At 36.9% G+C, this 17736-nt stretch overlaps 1 protein-coding gene across 11 annotated transcripts in view; it reads right to left on the reverse strand.

Moving 5' to 3' along the window:
• Positions 1–17736, reverse strand: part of CEP63 (centrosomal protein 63) — a 65064-nt gene that overhangs the window by 40970 nt on the left and 6358 nt on the right. For all 11 annotated transcript variants that reach the window (XM_043595350.1, XM_043595357.1, XM_043595358.1 and 8 more), the window contains 4 exons: positions 13749–13817; positions 12641–12818; positions 1667–1762; positions 570–692 (listed from right to left, as the gene is read on the reverse strand). In XM_043595350.1, coding sequence (XP_043451285.1) covers positions 570–692; positions 1667–1762; positions 12641–12818; positions 13749–13792 — 441 coding nt within the window. In that variant the 5' untranslated portion in view covers positions 13793–13817. The remainder of the gene's footprint in view (positions 1–569; positions 693–1666; positions 1763–12640; positions 12819–13748; positions 13818–17736) is intronic.

The following is a 17736-nucleotide window of genomic DNA, read 5'->3' on the forward strand; positions in this document are numbered from 1 at the left end:
ATAAAAAGAAAGTTAGCAAAGAAGGGAGTAAATGGCTTACTACATCTAAATGGGAACTGAGGATAAGCAATCTGATATGCACAGTACTCTGTACAAAAAGCCAAGTACTTTCAACATTTACTAATCCCTATTCTATTAGGTGGTAAATAAGACAAGGACATTGCCCATGGAGGACTGGTAGTGACTGGTGGTCAATGTTTCTCAATATTGGCATTTTGGGGACAGTAACCCTTCCTGTGTAGTGTGGCCCTGGGGCATGTTTAGAATCCCTAGTCCCTGTCCCCTAAACACCAGTTTCACTCCCAGTCATTTGGACAACCAAAGTAATGTGTCTGTACATTTCCAAATGCCCTCAAAGGGTGGTAGTGCCCTACTGGAAACTACTGATAGGTAATAACCCCATTAACCACAGAAGACCAGGTGATGACAGGATGTACCTCTGAAATAGCTCCACGCCAGTCCTGGAGACGGCAGAAAACCAGGTTCAGAACTAGTACCATTTCTAGAAAGAGCACCTTCCTACAGGAAGTCTGCCAACCACTATGAAGAAATTATTACCATGAACATACCTCTATTTTTCCAGTTAACCTCTCAATTTCAGATCGATCTTCCCTGTGATTTTTGGTGTTTCCTCTGAAGTCCCTTATATGCTTTTTCTGTAGTCTTTCATAGCTTCTTTTCAGTCTGCCTAACTGTAGACACAGTTATTTCTAGACTTAAAATTTAAGAATTTGTAAACAGTCGTGGTGGAACAAATTGGTATTATGAAAGCAAGAGCAGTGCTAAACAGGACTATTGAAAATAGACTGAGTGTGTTAGATTTGCAAATTAAATACAAACGACTCAAACTTGCATATAAAAAATAAACACTAGAACAAAAAAATATTGCATCAAAGAAAAAATCAAGGGAAAAATATTTTTTAAACAAAACTTTAATTTTTATTACAATAGCCTTGCACTTAAGGACCCCATAAACCACACCCATGATAAAAGCAGTAAATAAAAATTCTTTTTTCTTTTCTCTAGACCTGTGGTTCTTGAGTCATTCTCCTGTGGAACACTGATACTCAGTAAGCAGGAGAGGAATGCTTTGGAATTAAATAAAAATAAAAGCAGGTTGTTGTTGTTTTTTCTTAATCTGGAGAATAACATTGAGTTGCTACCATTTTTACTTTTGTTATTTATCCCAAAATGCTTTTGAAAACTTTGGATTCTTCATTATTTAAAATCTAGCTGATTTAACTCAACATTGAGTTAATTAGCAACATTGAGTTGCTACAATTTTTACTTTTCTTATTTATCCCAAAATGCTTTTGAAAACTTTGGATTCTCCATTATTTAAAATCTAGCTGATTTAACTCAAACATTAAATTTTTTTACATAAGTTCTTGGTATCAATATTTTATAGTATTACACAAAAACGGCTTTATTTCTTTCAGGTACTCAACTGAGAAACACATTTTAGAATCCCTATTTAGATAGCACCAAACATATAATTAGACAAGACTCTATGCCTGAATTTAAAAACAAAGAAATAAATTTCTAACCCTATACCTCCCAGAGAATATATACACTTCTCGTTTTATGAAGTCCAAACAGGCCCGTTAACAAAATTCTAAGGGTTAAAGAGAGAATTATGCAACACATAATATAATTAAAATCTTACTTCTTCATGTAGTTTCTTTAACTCCTGCTTATAGTCCATGGCCATCTCTTGTTTAACTTTTTCATGTTCTTCTACTTGTTGACGCAACATTACAACCTAGAAGCCAAAAGGTGTAGTATTTTTCATTATTGGCATTGAAACAATATCCTTGAAACCTTAAAATAGGAAATAACCTTTGCACTTACCTGTAAAAACAAGTTCTCAACTGTATATGGTAATACCCCACTTCTCAGGAAATCAAACATCTAATTACTTAAAAATCCATAACACTGACAAAAAATGGAAAATAGAACCTTTCTAAAATTTCTAGATTTACATGAAAACTTGCTCTGTTTGACTCATTCTCCCCAACATTTTTTATTTAAAAAAACTCATGAAAAAATTAAGAGATACAAGGTTGTAAAAACCTTGGAAACTAAGAATTTTGAACAAAAATCAGTAAGACTTCAAGAAAAAGTTATAGAAATCAAAGTGCAGAATAGTCATGTTAGATGCAAAGACAGTAGGAGGCTTGAACCTGCTTTACCATTTACCCCACTTCAAAGAAATCAGTTCCAGCAACCAGAGTGAGGGCATTATCCCAACCATTTTTCAATGGCTTGATACCAGCCACAGCTAGTTATCAGCCCTCACCTCCATCAATACCCATCAGTCTCTCTCTACATCTCTCCATAACCAGTTAGAATTTCATCTATTAATTAGTGAGGAGGGAGAGGGAGAATGGGGAACAGGAGGTAATAATCACAATATAGTAAGTTAAAAAACAAAGTAAACAGGGGCGCCTGGGTGGCTTAGTTGGTTAAGCATCCAACTTCAGCTCAGATCATGTTCTCACGGTTCGTGGGTCTGAGCCCCACATTGGGCTCCACGCTGAAAGCACGGAGCCTGCTTGGGATTCTCTCTCCCTTTCTCTGCCCCTACCCCACTTGTGCTTTTTCTCTCTCTCCCTCTTTCAAAAATAAATAAACATTCAAAAAAAAAAGCAAACAAAACAATTACATCTTAAAAGTTCTCATCACCCATTTATATGTGGAATCTAAAAAACAAAACAAAACAAAACAAACAAACAAATTCATAAATATAGAGAACTGGTAGTTGCCAGGTGAGGAAGGCAGGGGGATGGGCAAAATCGGCAAAGGGAATTAAGAGCTACAAACTTACAATTATAAAATAAACCAGAAGGATGAAAAGTACAGCATAGAGAATATAGTCAATAATACTATAATAACTTTGTATGGTGACAGATGGTAACTACACTTATCATGGTGAGCATTTTGAAATGTGTAGATCGTTATGTTGTATACCTACAACTAATATAATATTGTATGTATTAATTTAAAATAAAATAAGATAAAAATACTGATCACCAAATACCTCAGAGATTCATATCCTAATAGGCAGTATCAATAAAGAAGAAAATAGAGGCATCTAAATCTTTGGGGGAAAAAAAGTTCTCATCACAAACACAAAAATTTTGTAAGCACGTATGGTGACACATGTTAGCTAGACTTATTGTGGTGATCACTTCAGAATACATATAACTACTGAATCGTTACATTGTACACCTGAAATCAATATAATGTTTTATCTTAATTTAAAAAAACAGAAACAAAATTCTTTTAAGAACAATTCAATTTTGGTGCATCTTTACAAACACCAAATAATTGAGTTTAATTATTTGTATCCAGTTGGACAATTTGTATCTTTTAATTAGGCCATTTATGCAATTACATTTAATGGACCTGCAAGGATCCCCCCACTATCTGAAAGCCTTCCTATGAAACCTGTGTTCACAAGCCAAGATGGCATAAAGCAAAGAAGCAACGATCACTTCATAAAAGTAAAAATCCTCTTCAGCTTTTTCAGTTAGCAAAGACAGGTACTAACTTAAGTCTTTTGAAAAGCAGAAGTGGTGTAAGGTGAACCTTCAGATAGCAGGGGAAACCTTAAATCTATCATTTATTAAGTACAATGTGTACTTAATAAGCACTATGATCCTTTTTCTCTCCTTTCCTGCCTTCTTTGGAAATGGTAACTTCTGATCATTTCATTATTCTCTCTCTAGTAGCTTGGAAAATATATACTCTATTAATATATCAATATATACTTTTAATAGTTCTCTCGAGATTAAAACATAGGTCTGCAACTTAACAAATCCAGTGTTAGTCATTTTACCAATGCCCAGGCAACCCAAGGACTACAGAAATATTTTAATTCCATTTATCCCCCAACCAGACTTAAATGCCATCATAATTACACATACATGTAAAACTGAAAAGGCTACTGTTGTTACATACAGTCACTGTTCATTTAGATTTACCCACATATTTACTGTTGTCTTTCATTTCTTCCTTATCTGCTCAACTCCAACTGAGATCATTTTCCATCTGCCTGAAGAACATTTAGTATTTCCTTGGCGCTGGTCTGTCAATGACAAATTCTCTCAATTTTTATTGACTTGAAATATCTTTATGTCATCTTTACTCTGGATATAGATTTTGGTTTGGCAAGGGAGAACAGTCATTTCTTTGTAAGGATCACTCTATTGTCTTCCGGCTTTCACTGTTTTAGCTGACAAGTCAGCTGTTCAGAGCTGTTTATAGATAATCTTTTTTTCTTGTTAAATAATCTTTTTTTTTTTCTCTGATTGCTTTCAGACTTCCTCTTTGTCTTTAGCTTTCAACATAGGTAAATATTTTTTTACTAACCTTTTTATTATCTTGCTTGAGATTCTCTGACTTCATAAATACATGGCCTTCCTCACATTTGGTTAATTTATCTTCAAATATTGCTTCTGCTCATTCATACTCTTTTCTTCTCCTCCAGGGATTCCAAAAACACTCATATTAAACTTTCTCACTGCATCCTCTTTCTCTTATCTTCCCTCTATATTTTCCATCATTTGCCCGTGCTTTATTCTAAACATTTTCTTCTGTCCTATATCCAAGCTCTCTTAATTATCTCTTAATCTTTAAGTCCTTAATTTGAGTTATTTTACTTTTCAATATTATAATTTCCCCTCATTTCATTTTTTATATGAAAAATTTTATATGAAGAGTTTTCAATTCTTTCTTGAAGTGCTCAATCTTGTCTTTTACCTCCCTGACCATAGTGAACACAGCTATTGCAAAGTTGGAGCATGGTATTTGCCCAATATCTAGATTTGCCATGTATCTGTGTCTATCTTCTGTCGCTTCTGCTTTTTCGCATTTTTGTTGCTTATCTTCTTGTGTGTCAGGGGTCACTTTCTGAGTGGGTATCAGGCACTGTATTTGCAAAAATTATTTGAAGAAATAATTCAAGCCCCAGAACAGTGGGGTTTTTTTCCCTCTGGAAAAAAATTAAGTTTGCTTCTTCCAGGTTCCTGGAAGACTTAGAACTTTGGAGATGCCTAGGGACAGAAGCACTCTAGGGTCACCTTAAACTGTTTCAGAGATCTAAATGTCTGTGGCTGAGTGACAATTTCAAGAGGGCCTGTTTTATATCCAGCCCATCCTTCCTCCTAGGGTGCTGCCTTTTGAGGTCCCAACCCACAGTAAGGAGGGGTTCACAGCTGCTTTGGACACCAAATCTTTTATTCTCTTAGCTCCTTGAAGTTATCAAAAACCCCATTCAGTCTCTACCCTCTGAGCTACCTTCTCTAGGTCCAGCTAATAACTGCCCCAACCCTGGGCTCCTGCCTCAACCTCTGGTTTAGCCCAGATCCTGGCCTGGTAAATTCTTCACCGGCTTGTTTAGCACTCTACTTTAAGCAGACTTTTTTTTTTTTTTTTTTTTTAATCTAACTTACCTACTTATTCTCAGTGGGTGGGCTGGTCAAAATTAACCAGTCTATCATTATCAGATGCTAAAGCCTAAAAGATTCATATTTAACTAAAAACATCCTGTATAAAATTTACTTTGAAAGCAGAATTCTACAGCTGATAAAACTCTCAATCTGACATAAAAAGAGACTATGGTTATTTTAGACATAGAAGATCTCAAAAGTATGTTCTACCAAAAATGAAGAAATAAACTAATTAAGAATATGACAGAATACAAAGACAAAAAGGAGAAAAGCATAAGAAACTCTAGAATACTGGTGAAGGGAGTTCCCAAAATGACAGCTCTCCAGCTAGCCTACAGCGTTGCTTTTCCTTATTCGAGAATGACAAGTTCCACTAAAGACATCTTCACAAAAAAGAAAAAAAAATAAATAAATTACCTGATACGTCTGAACACACAGAGAAGACTTACACTTGGGTCAGAGAGTTTGGGAAGAATCAGTGGTAGGTACATTTTTAAAAAGTAAATGAAAATGAGATAATTATTAATTCCCAGGAAAACAAAAAATTATGTAAGAAATATGCTTACCATTAGACTATCTGTCTCAGATGTGAATAATATCTACCATCTTAATGATGTAAATATGAAATACTGATCTAACCAAAAATTAAGATATACAATCCTGGCAGGATGAGGGGATGGAAATTGTATGTAAAAGAGTAAAACCCTTATATTTCATGGTAACAAGTCATTAGATAAATAGCTAAAACTGAAAATTAAAAAAAAAAATCAGTATCAAATGTTACTTAGAAACATGGGGAGAATACCAAAAGACTTAAAGGCATTGAAATGAGTGCTTCCGAGCAGCCAGAATTCCAGCTTCAGAGGGGTAAGCCAGGTGATTACTGTTTTTTCTTACCAACCTTGCAGAACCATTTTTCTTTTTACTTACTACATGTGGCAAGCATAAATACTAAATGTGAAGAAAAGACTATTTACTTTTATTTATGTACCAGGGGTCTTATTCATAATGGGCACTCAACAATATTTCAATTTCTTAGAGGAAAAAAAGAGGTTAAATGCTGAGAAGGGATGGCATTAGGCAGAGAAATGGGAACCAAGGTTTGAAACTGTCACTATGGATGACAGAAGAAAAAACTGAAATAACGGATCGTTTTAGATACAATTGGAAGTTTTCAAAGAGATTTCTTAAATAGTAACTCACTCTTCACAACAACCCTGGGACATAAGCATTATGTTCCAATTTTACACATGATTAAACAGGCTCAGAGAAGTTAGAATATTTGTCCAAGGCCAATCAGCTGGAAAGAGGCACAGCCAGGACTCCAAATTCCTTACTTGTTTGTTTCATTAGGTCAACCTGCACTGCATGGTGTCAGGAGGTAACACTAGCAGAAATGGCCGTTAAAACCAATCCACAGGCCTCAGTGGCTCAGTTGGCTATGCGTCTGACTCGATTTTGGTTTAGGTCATGATCTCATGGTCTGTGGAACTGAGCACCATGTCAGCCTCTGTGCTGGGATTCTCTCTCTCGTTCTCTCAATCTCTTCTCTCTCCCCTACTCATGCTCTCTCAAAATACATAAACATTAAAAAAAAAAAAAGCCTAAAAGAGACTCATTTTAGACCTAAAGACACTGCAGGTTGAAAGTAGCCATCTATCATGCTAATGGATATCAAAAGAAAGCCAGAGTAGTCATACATATATCAGACAAACTAGATTTTAAAACAAAGATGTAACAAGAGATGAAGAAGGGCATTATATCATAACTAAGGGATCTGTCCACCAAGAAGATCTAACAATTGTAAATATTTATGCCTCCAACTTGAAACACCCACATATATAAATCAATTAATCACAAACATAAAGAAACTCGTTGATAATAATACCATAATAGTAGGGGACTTTAACATCCCATTTACAACAATGGGCTGATCATCTAAGCAAAATCAACAAGGAAGCAATGACTTTGAATGACACAATGGATCAGATGGACTTAACAGATATATTCAGATGGCTTCCCAGGGGAATTCTACCAAACATTTAAAGAAGAGTTTTAATACCTATTCTTCTGAAGCTGGTCCAAAAAACAGAAATGGAAGAAAAATTTCCAAACACATTCTATGAGACCAGCATTACCTTGATTCCAAAACCAGACAAAGACCCCACTAAACAGGAAAATTACAGACCAATTTCCCTGATGAACATGGATGCAAAAACTCTCAACAAGAAACTAGCAAACTGGATCCAACAACATATTAATATCAAACAGGATTTATCCCTGGGATGCACGGGTGGTTCAATATCTGCAAATCAATCAACATAATACATCACATTAATAAAAGAAAAAGAACCACATGCTCCTTTCAACGGATGCAGAAAAACCATCTGACAAAATACAGCATCATTTCTTCATAAAAACCCTCAAGAAAGTAGGGATAGAAGGATCATACCTCAAGATCATAAAGGCCATATACAAAAGACCCACAGCTAATATCGTCCTCAGTGGGTAAAAACTAAGAGCTTTCCTCCTAAGGTCAAGAACGTGACAGGGATGTCCACTCTCACCACTGTTGTTCAACATAGTGTTGGAAGTCCTAGCCTCAGCAATTAGACAACAAAAAGAAATAAAAGGCATCCAAGTCAGCAAGGAAGAAGTTAAACTTTCACTCTTCACAGACAATATGATATTCTACATGGAAAATCTGAAAGATTCCACCAAAAAAACTGCTAGAACTGATACATGAATTAAGAAAAGTCACAGGATATAAAATCAACATATAGAAATCAGTTACATTTTTATACACCAATAATGAAGCAGCAGAAAAAGAAATCAAGGAATCAATCCCATTTACAATTGCACCAAAAACCATGAAATATCTAGGAACAAACCTAATCAAAGAAGTAAAACATCTGTACACTGAAAATTATAGAAAGCTTATGAAAGAAATTGAAGAAATAATGGAATGGAAAAACATTCCATGCTCATGGATCAGAAGAACAAATATTGTTAAAATGTCTATATGACCCAAAGCAATCTACACATTCAATGCAACCCCTATCAAAATATTACCAGCATTCTTCACAGAGCTAGAACAATCTAAAATTTGTATGGAACCACAAAAGACCCCAAATAGCCAAAGGCATCACAATTCCAGACTTCAAGCTGTATTACAAAGCTGAAATCATCAAGACAGTATGGGACTGGCACAAAAACAGACACATAGATCAATGGAACAGAATAAACAACCCAGAAATGGACCCACAAATGTATGGCCAACTAATCTTTGACAAAGAAGGAAAGATTATACAATGGAAAAAAGACAATCTCTTCAGCAAATGATGTTGGGAAAACTGGACAGCGACATGCAGAAGAATGAACCTGGACCACCTTCTTATACTATACACAAAAATAAACTCAAAATGGATGAAAGACCTAAATGTGAGACAGGAAACCATCAAAGTCCTAGAGAAGAATACAGGCAACAACTTCTTTGATTTCAGCTGTAGCAACTTATTACTACACATGTCTCCAGAGTCAAGGGAAATAAAAGCAAAAATGAACTATTGGGACCTGATCAAGATAAAAAGCTTCTGCACAGCAAAGGAAACAATCAACAAAACTAAAAGGCAACAGACGGAATGGGAGAAGATATTTGCAAATGACAAATCTGATAAAGGGTTATTATCTAAAATCTATAAAGAACTTATCAAACTCAACACCCAAAAATCAAATAATCCAGTCAAGAAATGGGCAGAAGACATGAACAGATACTTTTCCAAAGACATCCAGATGGCTAACAGAGACATGAAAAGATGCTCAACATCACTCATCATCAGGGAAATACAAATCAAAACCACGATGAGACACCACCTTACACCTGTCAGAATGGCTAAAATTAACAACTCAGGAAACAACAGGTGTTGGCAAGGATGCAGAGAAAGGGGAACACTTTTGCACTGCTGGTGAGAATGCAAACTGGTGCTGCCACTCTGGAAAACAGTATGGAGGTTCCTCAAAAAATTAAACATAGAGCTACCCTACAACCCAGCAATTACAATAGGCATTTATCCAAACAATAAAAAAATGGTGATTTGACAGGGCACATGCATCCTGATGTTTACAGCAGTATTATCAACAATAGCCAAATTATGGAAAGAACCCAAATGTCCACTGACTAATGAATAAATAAAGATGTGGTTTATATATACAATGGAATACTACTTGGCAATGAGAAAGAATGAAATCCTACCATTTGCAGCAACATGGATGGAACTGGAGGGTATTACACTGAGTGAAATAAGTCAGTCAGAGAGACAGATATCATATGTTTTCACTCATATGTGGAACTTGAGAAACTTAACAGAAGACCATGGGGGAAGGGAAGGGGAAAAAATAGTTACAAACGAGAGGGAGGGAGGCAAACTATAAGAGACTCTTAACTATAGAGAATTGAGGGTTGCTGGAGGGTTGGTGGGTAGGGGGATATACTAAATGGGTGTTGGGCATTAAGGAAGGCACTTGTTGGGATGAACACTGGATGTTATATGTAAGGTATAAATCACTAAATTCTACTCCTGAAACCATTATTATGCTATATATTAACTAACTTGGGTTTAAATAAAATTAAAAACCAAAACCAAAACCAAAACAGCAACCCAATCCCAGGACACCTGGGTGGCTCAGTCAGCCTCCAACTCTTGATTTCAGCTCAGGTCATGATTCCAGGTTCATGGGATTGAGCCCCACATCAGGTTCCACACTGAGTGTGGAGTCTGCTTAAGATTCTGTCTCCCTCTGCCCCCTCCCCAGCTTGCCCACACTCTCTCTTAAATAAAAATAAAAATAATAAAAATAAATAAATTTAAGAAAACAAACAACTCAATCCCAACAGTGTAATCAGAAAACACATAAAGCACTCACTTACAAAATGAATTGTTTATACTAGTATTCCTCCAAGTACCACGCATGCGCACACAGGCTGGAGCTGGTCACTACAGCAATCCAGCACAAGATAAGGAGCTTGAGGCAGAATGTGAAGCAATTATGTCACCAAACACACTGTTTAGTGTAACTCGCATTTTTTATGTAGCGAAACGTTCTAAGAAGTAAATGATGCAACGTGCTGATGTCCATTCTGGTGAAAGTTTTGTATCTCACCATGCACCTGTCATTTGGGTAGCACTTGTTCATACCATAGGGCTGCTTCTAAGCCTGTAACTTTCAAACAAATAAGAATGACAAAAACTTAAAGTCCTATTTTCTAACTCTTATATCAAAGCAGATTATAAACATGTTAATACCAACACAATTTCACAGATGAACTCTATGGGATAGATTCTCATTACTAGCATTTGGTAAAAGCACTTTACTTCTGGAAACTTAATCAACTTTCAGCAGCCCAATCAATGAAGCAGTAAATTGACCAGACAGCTACAATTCTAAATTTCTTTTATGTCCCCCGGCCAGAATTGTAATCTTCAAATCCTTACCATGGAACCTATCCATTCAATCCCTTTAATTTCTTTTTGAGGTACTAAGTAACGGCAATAATGCCCTTGACATCAAAACTAAGCTACAGGAATAAGTTTAAACAGCCTCAGAGTGACTAAATATTCTCAAAATCACACACATAGGAATTTCTTTAATGGGTTTCTCACAAAATAAACGACTTAGATACCTATGTGTACATACGGTGATTTTCTTAGCTAGGAAACCACAATCAATTTAACTTACTAAACAAAACTACTTTTGTTTTGCCCTAGGAGAAATAAAGACGTGGTAGCTAAAGTAGCTTACCAGACAAGGAGCATTGACCCTACCTAAATTACAGTGTTTAAAAAAATCAAATACAATTACCATCCCATATACTTTTTTACCACCTTCTACGTGTTTGCATTAAGTGTAATTTTAAAATACATTCTCAAAGTTCTACCAAATTTTAAAACACATTCTAGCTTAGCAAATGGCTTTCACAGAAAACTGAATTTGACACGGCCAATATTACTCTGTACCGCTCTGACCCAAAGTGCAAACGGCCAACCACTGACAGACTCCCTTGACAAGCATAAACCACTTTATAACAAGCCTAATTCTTTCCTTGTTACGTGAAACATTTCTAAAATACTTTTGATAATTGTCATCAAAAGAATCATAATTTTGGAGCACCTGGGTGGCTCAGGTGGCTGAGCATCCAACTCTGGATTTCAGCTCAGGTTGCAATCTTGCAGTTCATGGGGTTGAGCCCCACATTGGGGGTCTGTGCTGACAGCATGGAGCCTGCTTGGGATTCTCTCTCCCCCCTCTCTTTGCTCCTTCCCCACTGACATGCATGCTCTCTCTCTCTCTCTCTCTCTCAAAATAAATAAACATTAAAAAAAAAAAAAGGCATCACAATCTCAGTGTATACCCTCACAGGAGTGTTCCTGAATAAACAGAGTAACAGCACTCATACGTGGGTGATCCTGCTGGTGGGAAAATTCATCAGAGTCAGGGTTGGGGCCAGGCCCTTCCTACAACTTTTGCAATCCTTCTCAGATTGACACTCATGCGAGACATTATAAGCATTTCTTGGGCCTAGAAGTGCTTTCTGCTTCCTTTCTAATATTTAATGTTCTTCTTTTTACTGTACCAGCTAACCTATGGAAGTCAATCAACAAACATTATAAAACTTTCCCCCCAAATCACCAATAACTAGTGGTGGTGGGATTGCAAGGAATTTTTATTTTCCTCTTTCCTTTCTTTTCCCCTAATTTTCAACAAGGGCAGAGAAAAAAAGAACTTTAAGGTTTTCTGGATTTTTTAAATGGAACCCAGAGAGGCAAATTATTGAATTCTGGGCTTAACTTTTTTACACTAGTCATACAATGAGGCCAAAAACAACGTTCACTAAACTCGGTGAATGATAATACAAACATTAATAGGATGACAGTTATACAAAGATCGTGTAACACCCTTTGCACATTCTTTAAGAGGTTATATGCTCTATGTGACCAAAGTAACATGATCCTTGAAATAAATATTAATATTCTTACATGTTTTCACAATGAATTTTTCTTCTAAAAGAAACCACTGAAGTAATACAGAAACAACACACAAATGCTTTCTTCAACAAATATTTTAGAAACATATTTAATACAAAAGCCAAGGTCAAAATATCAAAAAGAGGAGTGAATCAACGGCTTTACCTCATTGTGTTTCATATCCAACTGACCCCTAAGAGCCTTCAGTTCTTGTTCACGGATGCCCAAGCAAGTTTCAAGAGCATGTGTCTGCCCTTCCCATTCAGATTTTTTATGAGCCACCATTATGTCAATCTGTTTCATGAGCTCTTGTAGTTCTGCTTCACAGGATGTCAAAAATCCCCTGTAAATAAGATCATATGCCCATGACTTATCCTTCGCATGTAAAAACGTAGCAGACATAAACCCACCTGAGGTGGAAAAGTGTCAGTAAAGAAATTATTAGAAGCAAAGAAAAGGACTTCCGAGCTTTTCCTTTTAATGTTCATATTAAGATGATTACTTATTCCACTGCATGTTCTGTCTTCCTCTCATAGCCAACCCTAAAGCCTAAATCGTTTGTTCAAACACGAGATGATGTTTAAGTCTGGCTTGTGAGCGGGGCTTCCATGACCAACAAGTAGCTCTTCTGTAATGTTTCAGGAGAGCTATCAGGAAGAATCCAGGCGAGCTTGTCACATTCTTAGCTAACCAAAATAAAAAGCCTTGGAAGTGAGTAGGCTAGTGGGAAGGTGATAATACAATTTTAAGAGCTGTTTCAAGAAACTCATCGTTGAGCCAGGTTTATTTCAATGATTTCTTCCCACCTTATTATTAGAAACTTCCTGCAGCCGACCTTATTATTGTAAACTTGTTGACATCCTTCACAGTTACAGGAGGTGCCAGATATTACAGAGGCAGAAAAAGAAGTAAACATAGATAGGTGCACTGGGTTCAAACAGGTGTCCAGGAATGGCCACAGACAGCTATCATCACTAAGGCTTAAACACTTTTTTAAGCATTTGTTCTTAGTGTACAAAACTGCTGAACTTCTACGTTTGCTTCTGGGGAGGAGAAAATTTAGAGGGGGATGAAAACAAGTAGCCAGCTTCACTGGCTTCACTACTGAGATGAGGCCAACACCCCAAAGAGAGATGCCGTCCACAAACATGACATGGATCAACTGGGCTTTTGCTCAGCACTTTTGCTTCTGTAGCCAAAGCACAAAATAGAGGGATAACTTGGATACGCTTTTTAAACTCAGTGAGGAGCTTAAGGTCAAAAGCAATCTTACCCTTCATGTCCCTGATTTTGCATTCCTTCCAACAAAGCCTCCATCGCCAAATCCCCTTTGTCTTGGCAACTGGGAAAGCAAAAACAATCAGTCAGGAGAAAATTCATTTTTCAAGTTCTAACATTCCAACTTACAAACCTAAGAATGTGAATGAAAACATACAATAACAAATAACAATGAGAAAATGCAGCCACTTCTTAGGATGGGTGTAGAAGCAGTCCAGGAATATCCCTTCAAGAAATATTAGGACCAAATACATTTCAGACTACAAGAAAATGACTTACAATGATCTGAATGCTACTGACAACCTTCCCACATGATAGAAATCATACCTTATTGTTGCATTCCTGTGAACCAGTTCTGTGTCCCAGAAGGACACTAACAACAAAGCCCCTCACAAAATGAGAGGAAGTAATCAGGGGTCACACACATCAGAGGAAAAATATACCTTTATTTTTTTTAAAAAAGAGATATTATAAAAAGGTGATATTGGCGTACCTGGGTGGCTCAGCCAGTTAAGCATCTGACTCTCGGTTTCAGCTCAGGTCATGATCTCGGGTTTGTGAATTTGAGTCCTGCATCAGGTTCTGAGCTGACAGTACAGAGCCTGCTTGGGATTCTCCCTCTCTCTCTCTCTCCTTCCCTCTCTAGCCCTTCTTTTATGCGGGCACACTCTCTCTCTCTCAAAATAAATGAAAAGACTTAAAGAAAAAAAAAAAAGAGGTAAAGATCTCTGCCCTTTAAAAGAGAGAGAGCCTGATACTATAAAAAGGTTAAATGCCCTGAGCTTGAACTCCTTGGTCCATCACGAGAGATCCTACCCACCCTTGAAATGGCAGGCCTGTGAGGCTTCCCAGAACACCTTCCCTTCCCTCAAAAGGCAGCCCCACGGGTCCTCCCTCCTCTGTGCTTCCCCCACTGCGAGTCCTTAAGAGCTCTTTCATAGGAGTTACACTACACAGGGAATGAGGTTTTTGCACACTTTTTCCTTACTATTTAACCCTTAAGGGCAGAAACTGATTTTTATTCACCTCTGCACCTCCAGAGCTTAGTGTAGCATTTCAGATGGCAAATGCTAGATGTTTTTGGCTGAACTTATCACAACTCTCCTCCCTTTTCCCTATCCCTCTGTGCAACCTGGTCATAGCTGGAGAACTGCAGAGGAGAGTCTAGCAGAGAAGAATGGAAGGAGACAGAACAGACTGCCATAGAAAGGTAAAGATGAACCATAAAGAAAGGAAGGTGAGAAGGACAGGGGAAAGATTACCCTTAAATTTGGAAGTGCCTGCCAATAAGAAGTACCTGTTGTAGGTTTCTTCACCTCTACAAAACTATTAACCAATGTCAAACCACTTCTCATTCCTGAGGAACTACCTTTTTTCCTTAACCCTTCAAAGGCTCAACCCTGAATTAGTCTTTACGGAATTCTCAAAGGCTGTGGTGGGAGGTTCTGCCCCTTTGTACTAACGCCTCATCTATTATAAAGACAAGAGAAGGGGATTCCTTCATTTAACACAGAATTCAGTGTTGTACTAACCACAGGTACATAATGATGAAAGAAATGGTCCTTTTCAAGGAATTAATAGTCCAGTTTGAGAAAGAAAAAATTAAACCCAAAATGTTCCCCCCGTGTGACAAATGTTATCGACAGAGGCGAGAACAGGGTGTCCTGGAGACACAGAGAGGAATGCAAGATTGGAAAATACAACTACTGCATGTTATTTGCATTTATTTCTAAAGTTACTAACAGGAGTATTAAACTAACTATTTGTGCACAAATATGGCAGAGAGGGTTTTTCTCCAGTTGGTTTTCCCATTATATTACACCAACATTAAATAAAATAAAAACCTAAAGAAAAAGAATGTCATGTTCTAATCCACTTTCTTTCAAACCATCATATGGTTAATTACAGTATAACTACATTCCATGTTTTATTCCCCTCTGGGGAGCTGAGAGGCAGTGCATAGTTCACATAGCACCATGTAGATGAAAACCCAAGATATAGCCCTGCTCTGCAACTAGGCAGCTTTGTGTCCTTGGACTTCAGTTTCTGCATCTGTAAAATGAGGGGGTATGAACTATCATCTCCAAGGTTTCATGGGATTCTAATAGCCCATCAAATGTGCACTGTAAGTAGCATGCTCTTGACTACCGTACATGGGTATTTATTAAATCTGTAAGAAAGAGCTATTGCTGGGGAGCCTGGGTGGCTCAGTCAGTTAAGTGTCTGACTTCAACTCAGGTCGTGATCTCACAGTTTGTGAGTTTGAGCCTCGCACTGGGGTCTGTGCTGACTGCTCAGAGCCTGGAGTCTGTTCAGATTCTGTGTTTCCCTCTCTCTACCCCTCCCCTGCTCGCTCATGGGCTCTCTCTCTTTCTCAAAACTAAACATAAAAAAATTTTAAAAAAGGAAAAGAAAGAAAGAGCTATTCCTAAGGACAGTGCTACTACAGTTATTCAAAATTATGATCAGTAAAATTATACTTTTTTAGGTCACATAATTCTTAAACATTAATGTATTAGTAATACACATTTACTAATATACATTAACATTTTCTGGATATTATTAATAACTAACAATATTTATAACAGAAGGTAACAGCCATTGAATGCTCAATTGTTCTGTGTTGTATATACAGTCAAATTCATTCTTCACAACGCTCATAAAAGATACTACTACTTTGAGGAAACTGAGGCTATCTTGACTACAGTAAACTACAAATTATAGTCCTAGGATCAAACCTAGGCAGTGCGACTCCCAAGTCCCAACCAATGTGCAATGTTTTTATATTTTACAGTTTCAGATCTAAAAATACCCTCATATCTTCTTTTGCTTTAATAGTGTCTTACTGGCAATAAATGAAACCAAACGAAAAAGTCTGAATACAGGAAAAATGCAAACTCAACACCATGGACACCAGATGGCAGTAACACAATAATGAAAATAGTCCACATCTGGGAAAACTGCCATTTCAGAAGTAAAAATAGTTTAAGACTAAAACAAAGACATTTCTGTTTTACAAAAATGGATGATGGTGGAGTGGGGGAACCATCAACCTTCTCTGTGGAAAATAATCTTACTAGTGTGTTTCTTTACCAATACCTTCACCATCTATTTGAATAGCTGCCAAACACCATCAGTTCTCATTCTTTGGGATCAGGTAAACAGCAAGGACCCAGATTTTCTATGGACTTTTCTAATTTGAGTTTCTCATGGCTAGATCACTGATTCCTTGCTAGCCAAACTGAGCTTCATTCAACTCTAGGTACTATGTCACTTTGCTTTCTTCTTTGCCTGTGCCACGTGATAATGATATAAAGTTAGATATTCTTAGTTCATAATATTAAATACCAATTTAATTACTGTTTGATCATCTGCTACTCCTTGCCACTAACATAAAATACTAAATGTGGTTAAATGGAAATGGTGTAGCTCTACAATGGTCATTTCTGCAGTTAGACCAAGACATCAACAGACATAAGCTATTAATGGTTAACTCTTTTTAAGTTATTAATTACAACTTTTCTTTGGAATAAAGGCTGTTTTAAAGTGGTGATATCTAGAATAGGAGAGTTAAAGGAAATGCAGGGTGGGAAACGGAGAAAAGACACTTAAAGTCTTAGGGGAAAAAGAATCTACATAGGATAGCTAATAACAGGCACAGCTTTGAAATTCATTAGTATATTGAAATTTAAGAGCTAGAAAGGATCTGAAGGCCTCTTACTTAACCTCTTCATTTTACAATTCAGGAAAAATATTCAGAGTATATGCCCAAGATCAAATTACTCACAAAATGGGACACAGGAAGAAAATAAAACTCCAGATAGAATTATGAATTGATATGTACTAACAAAAGGGTTATGCCTACCCATCACGTCTCATTTAAAGGAGGGTAACAATGCTCTGTCCCTTACCTGTCTTGTGTTACTATGATTACAAAGACATGGTTCTGTCAGATTTACTATGGCTGATAAACTGGCTGTTCC

Source organism: Prionailurus bengalensis, chromosome C2 (genome assembly GCF_016509475.1).
Source record: "Prionailurus bengalensis isolate Pbe53 chromosome C2, Fcat_Pben_1.1_paternal_pri, whole genome shotgun sequence".
NCBI lineage: Eukaryota > Metazoa > Chordata > Mammalia > Carnivora > Felidae > Prionailurus > Prionailurus bengalensis.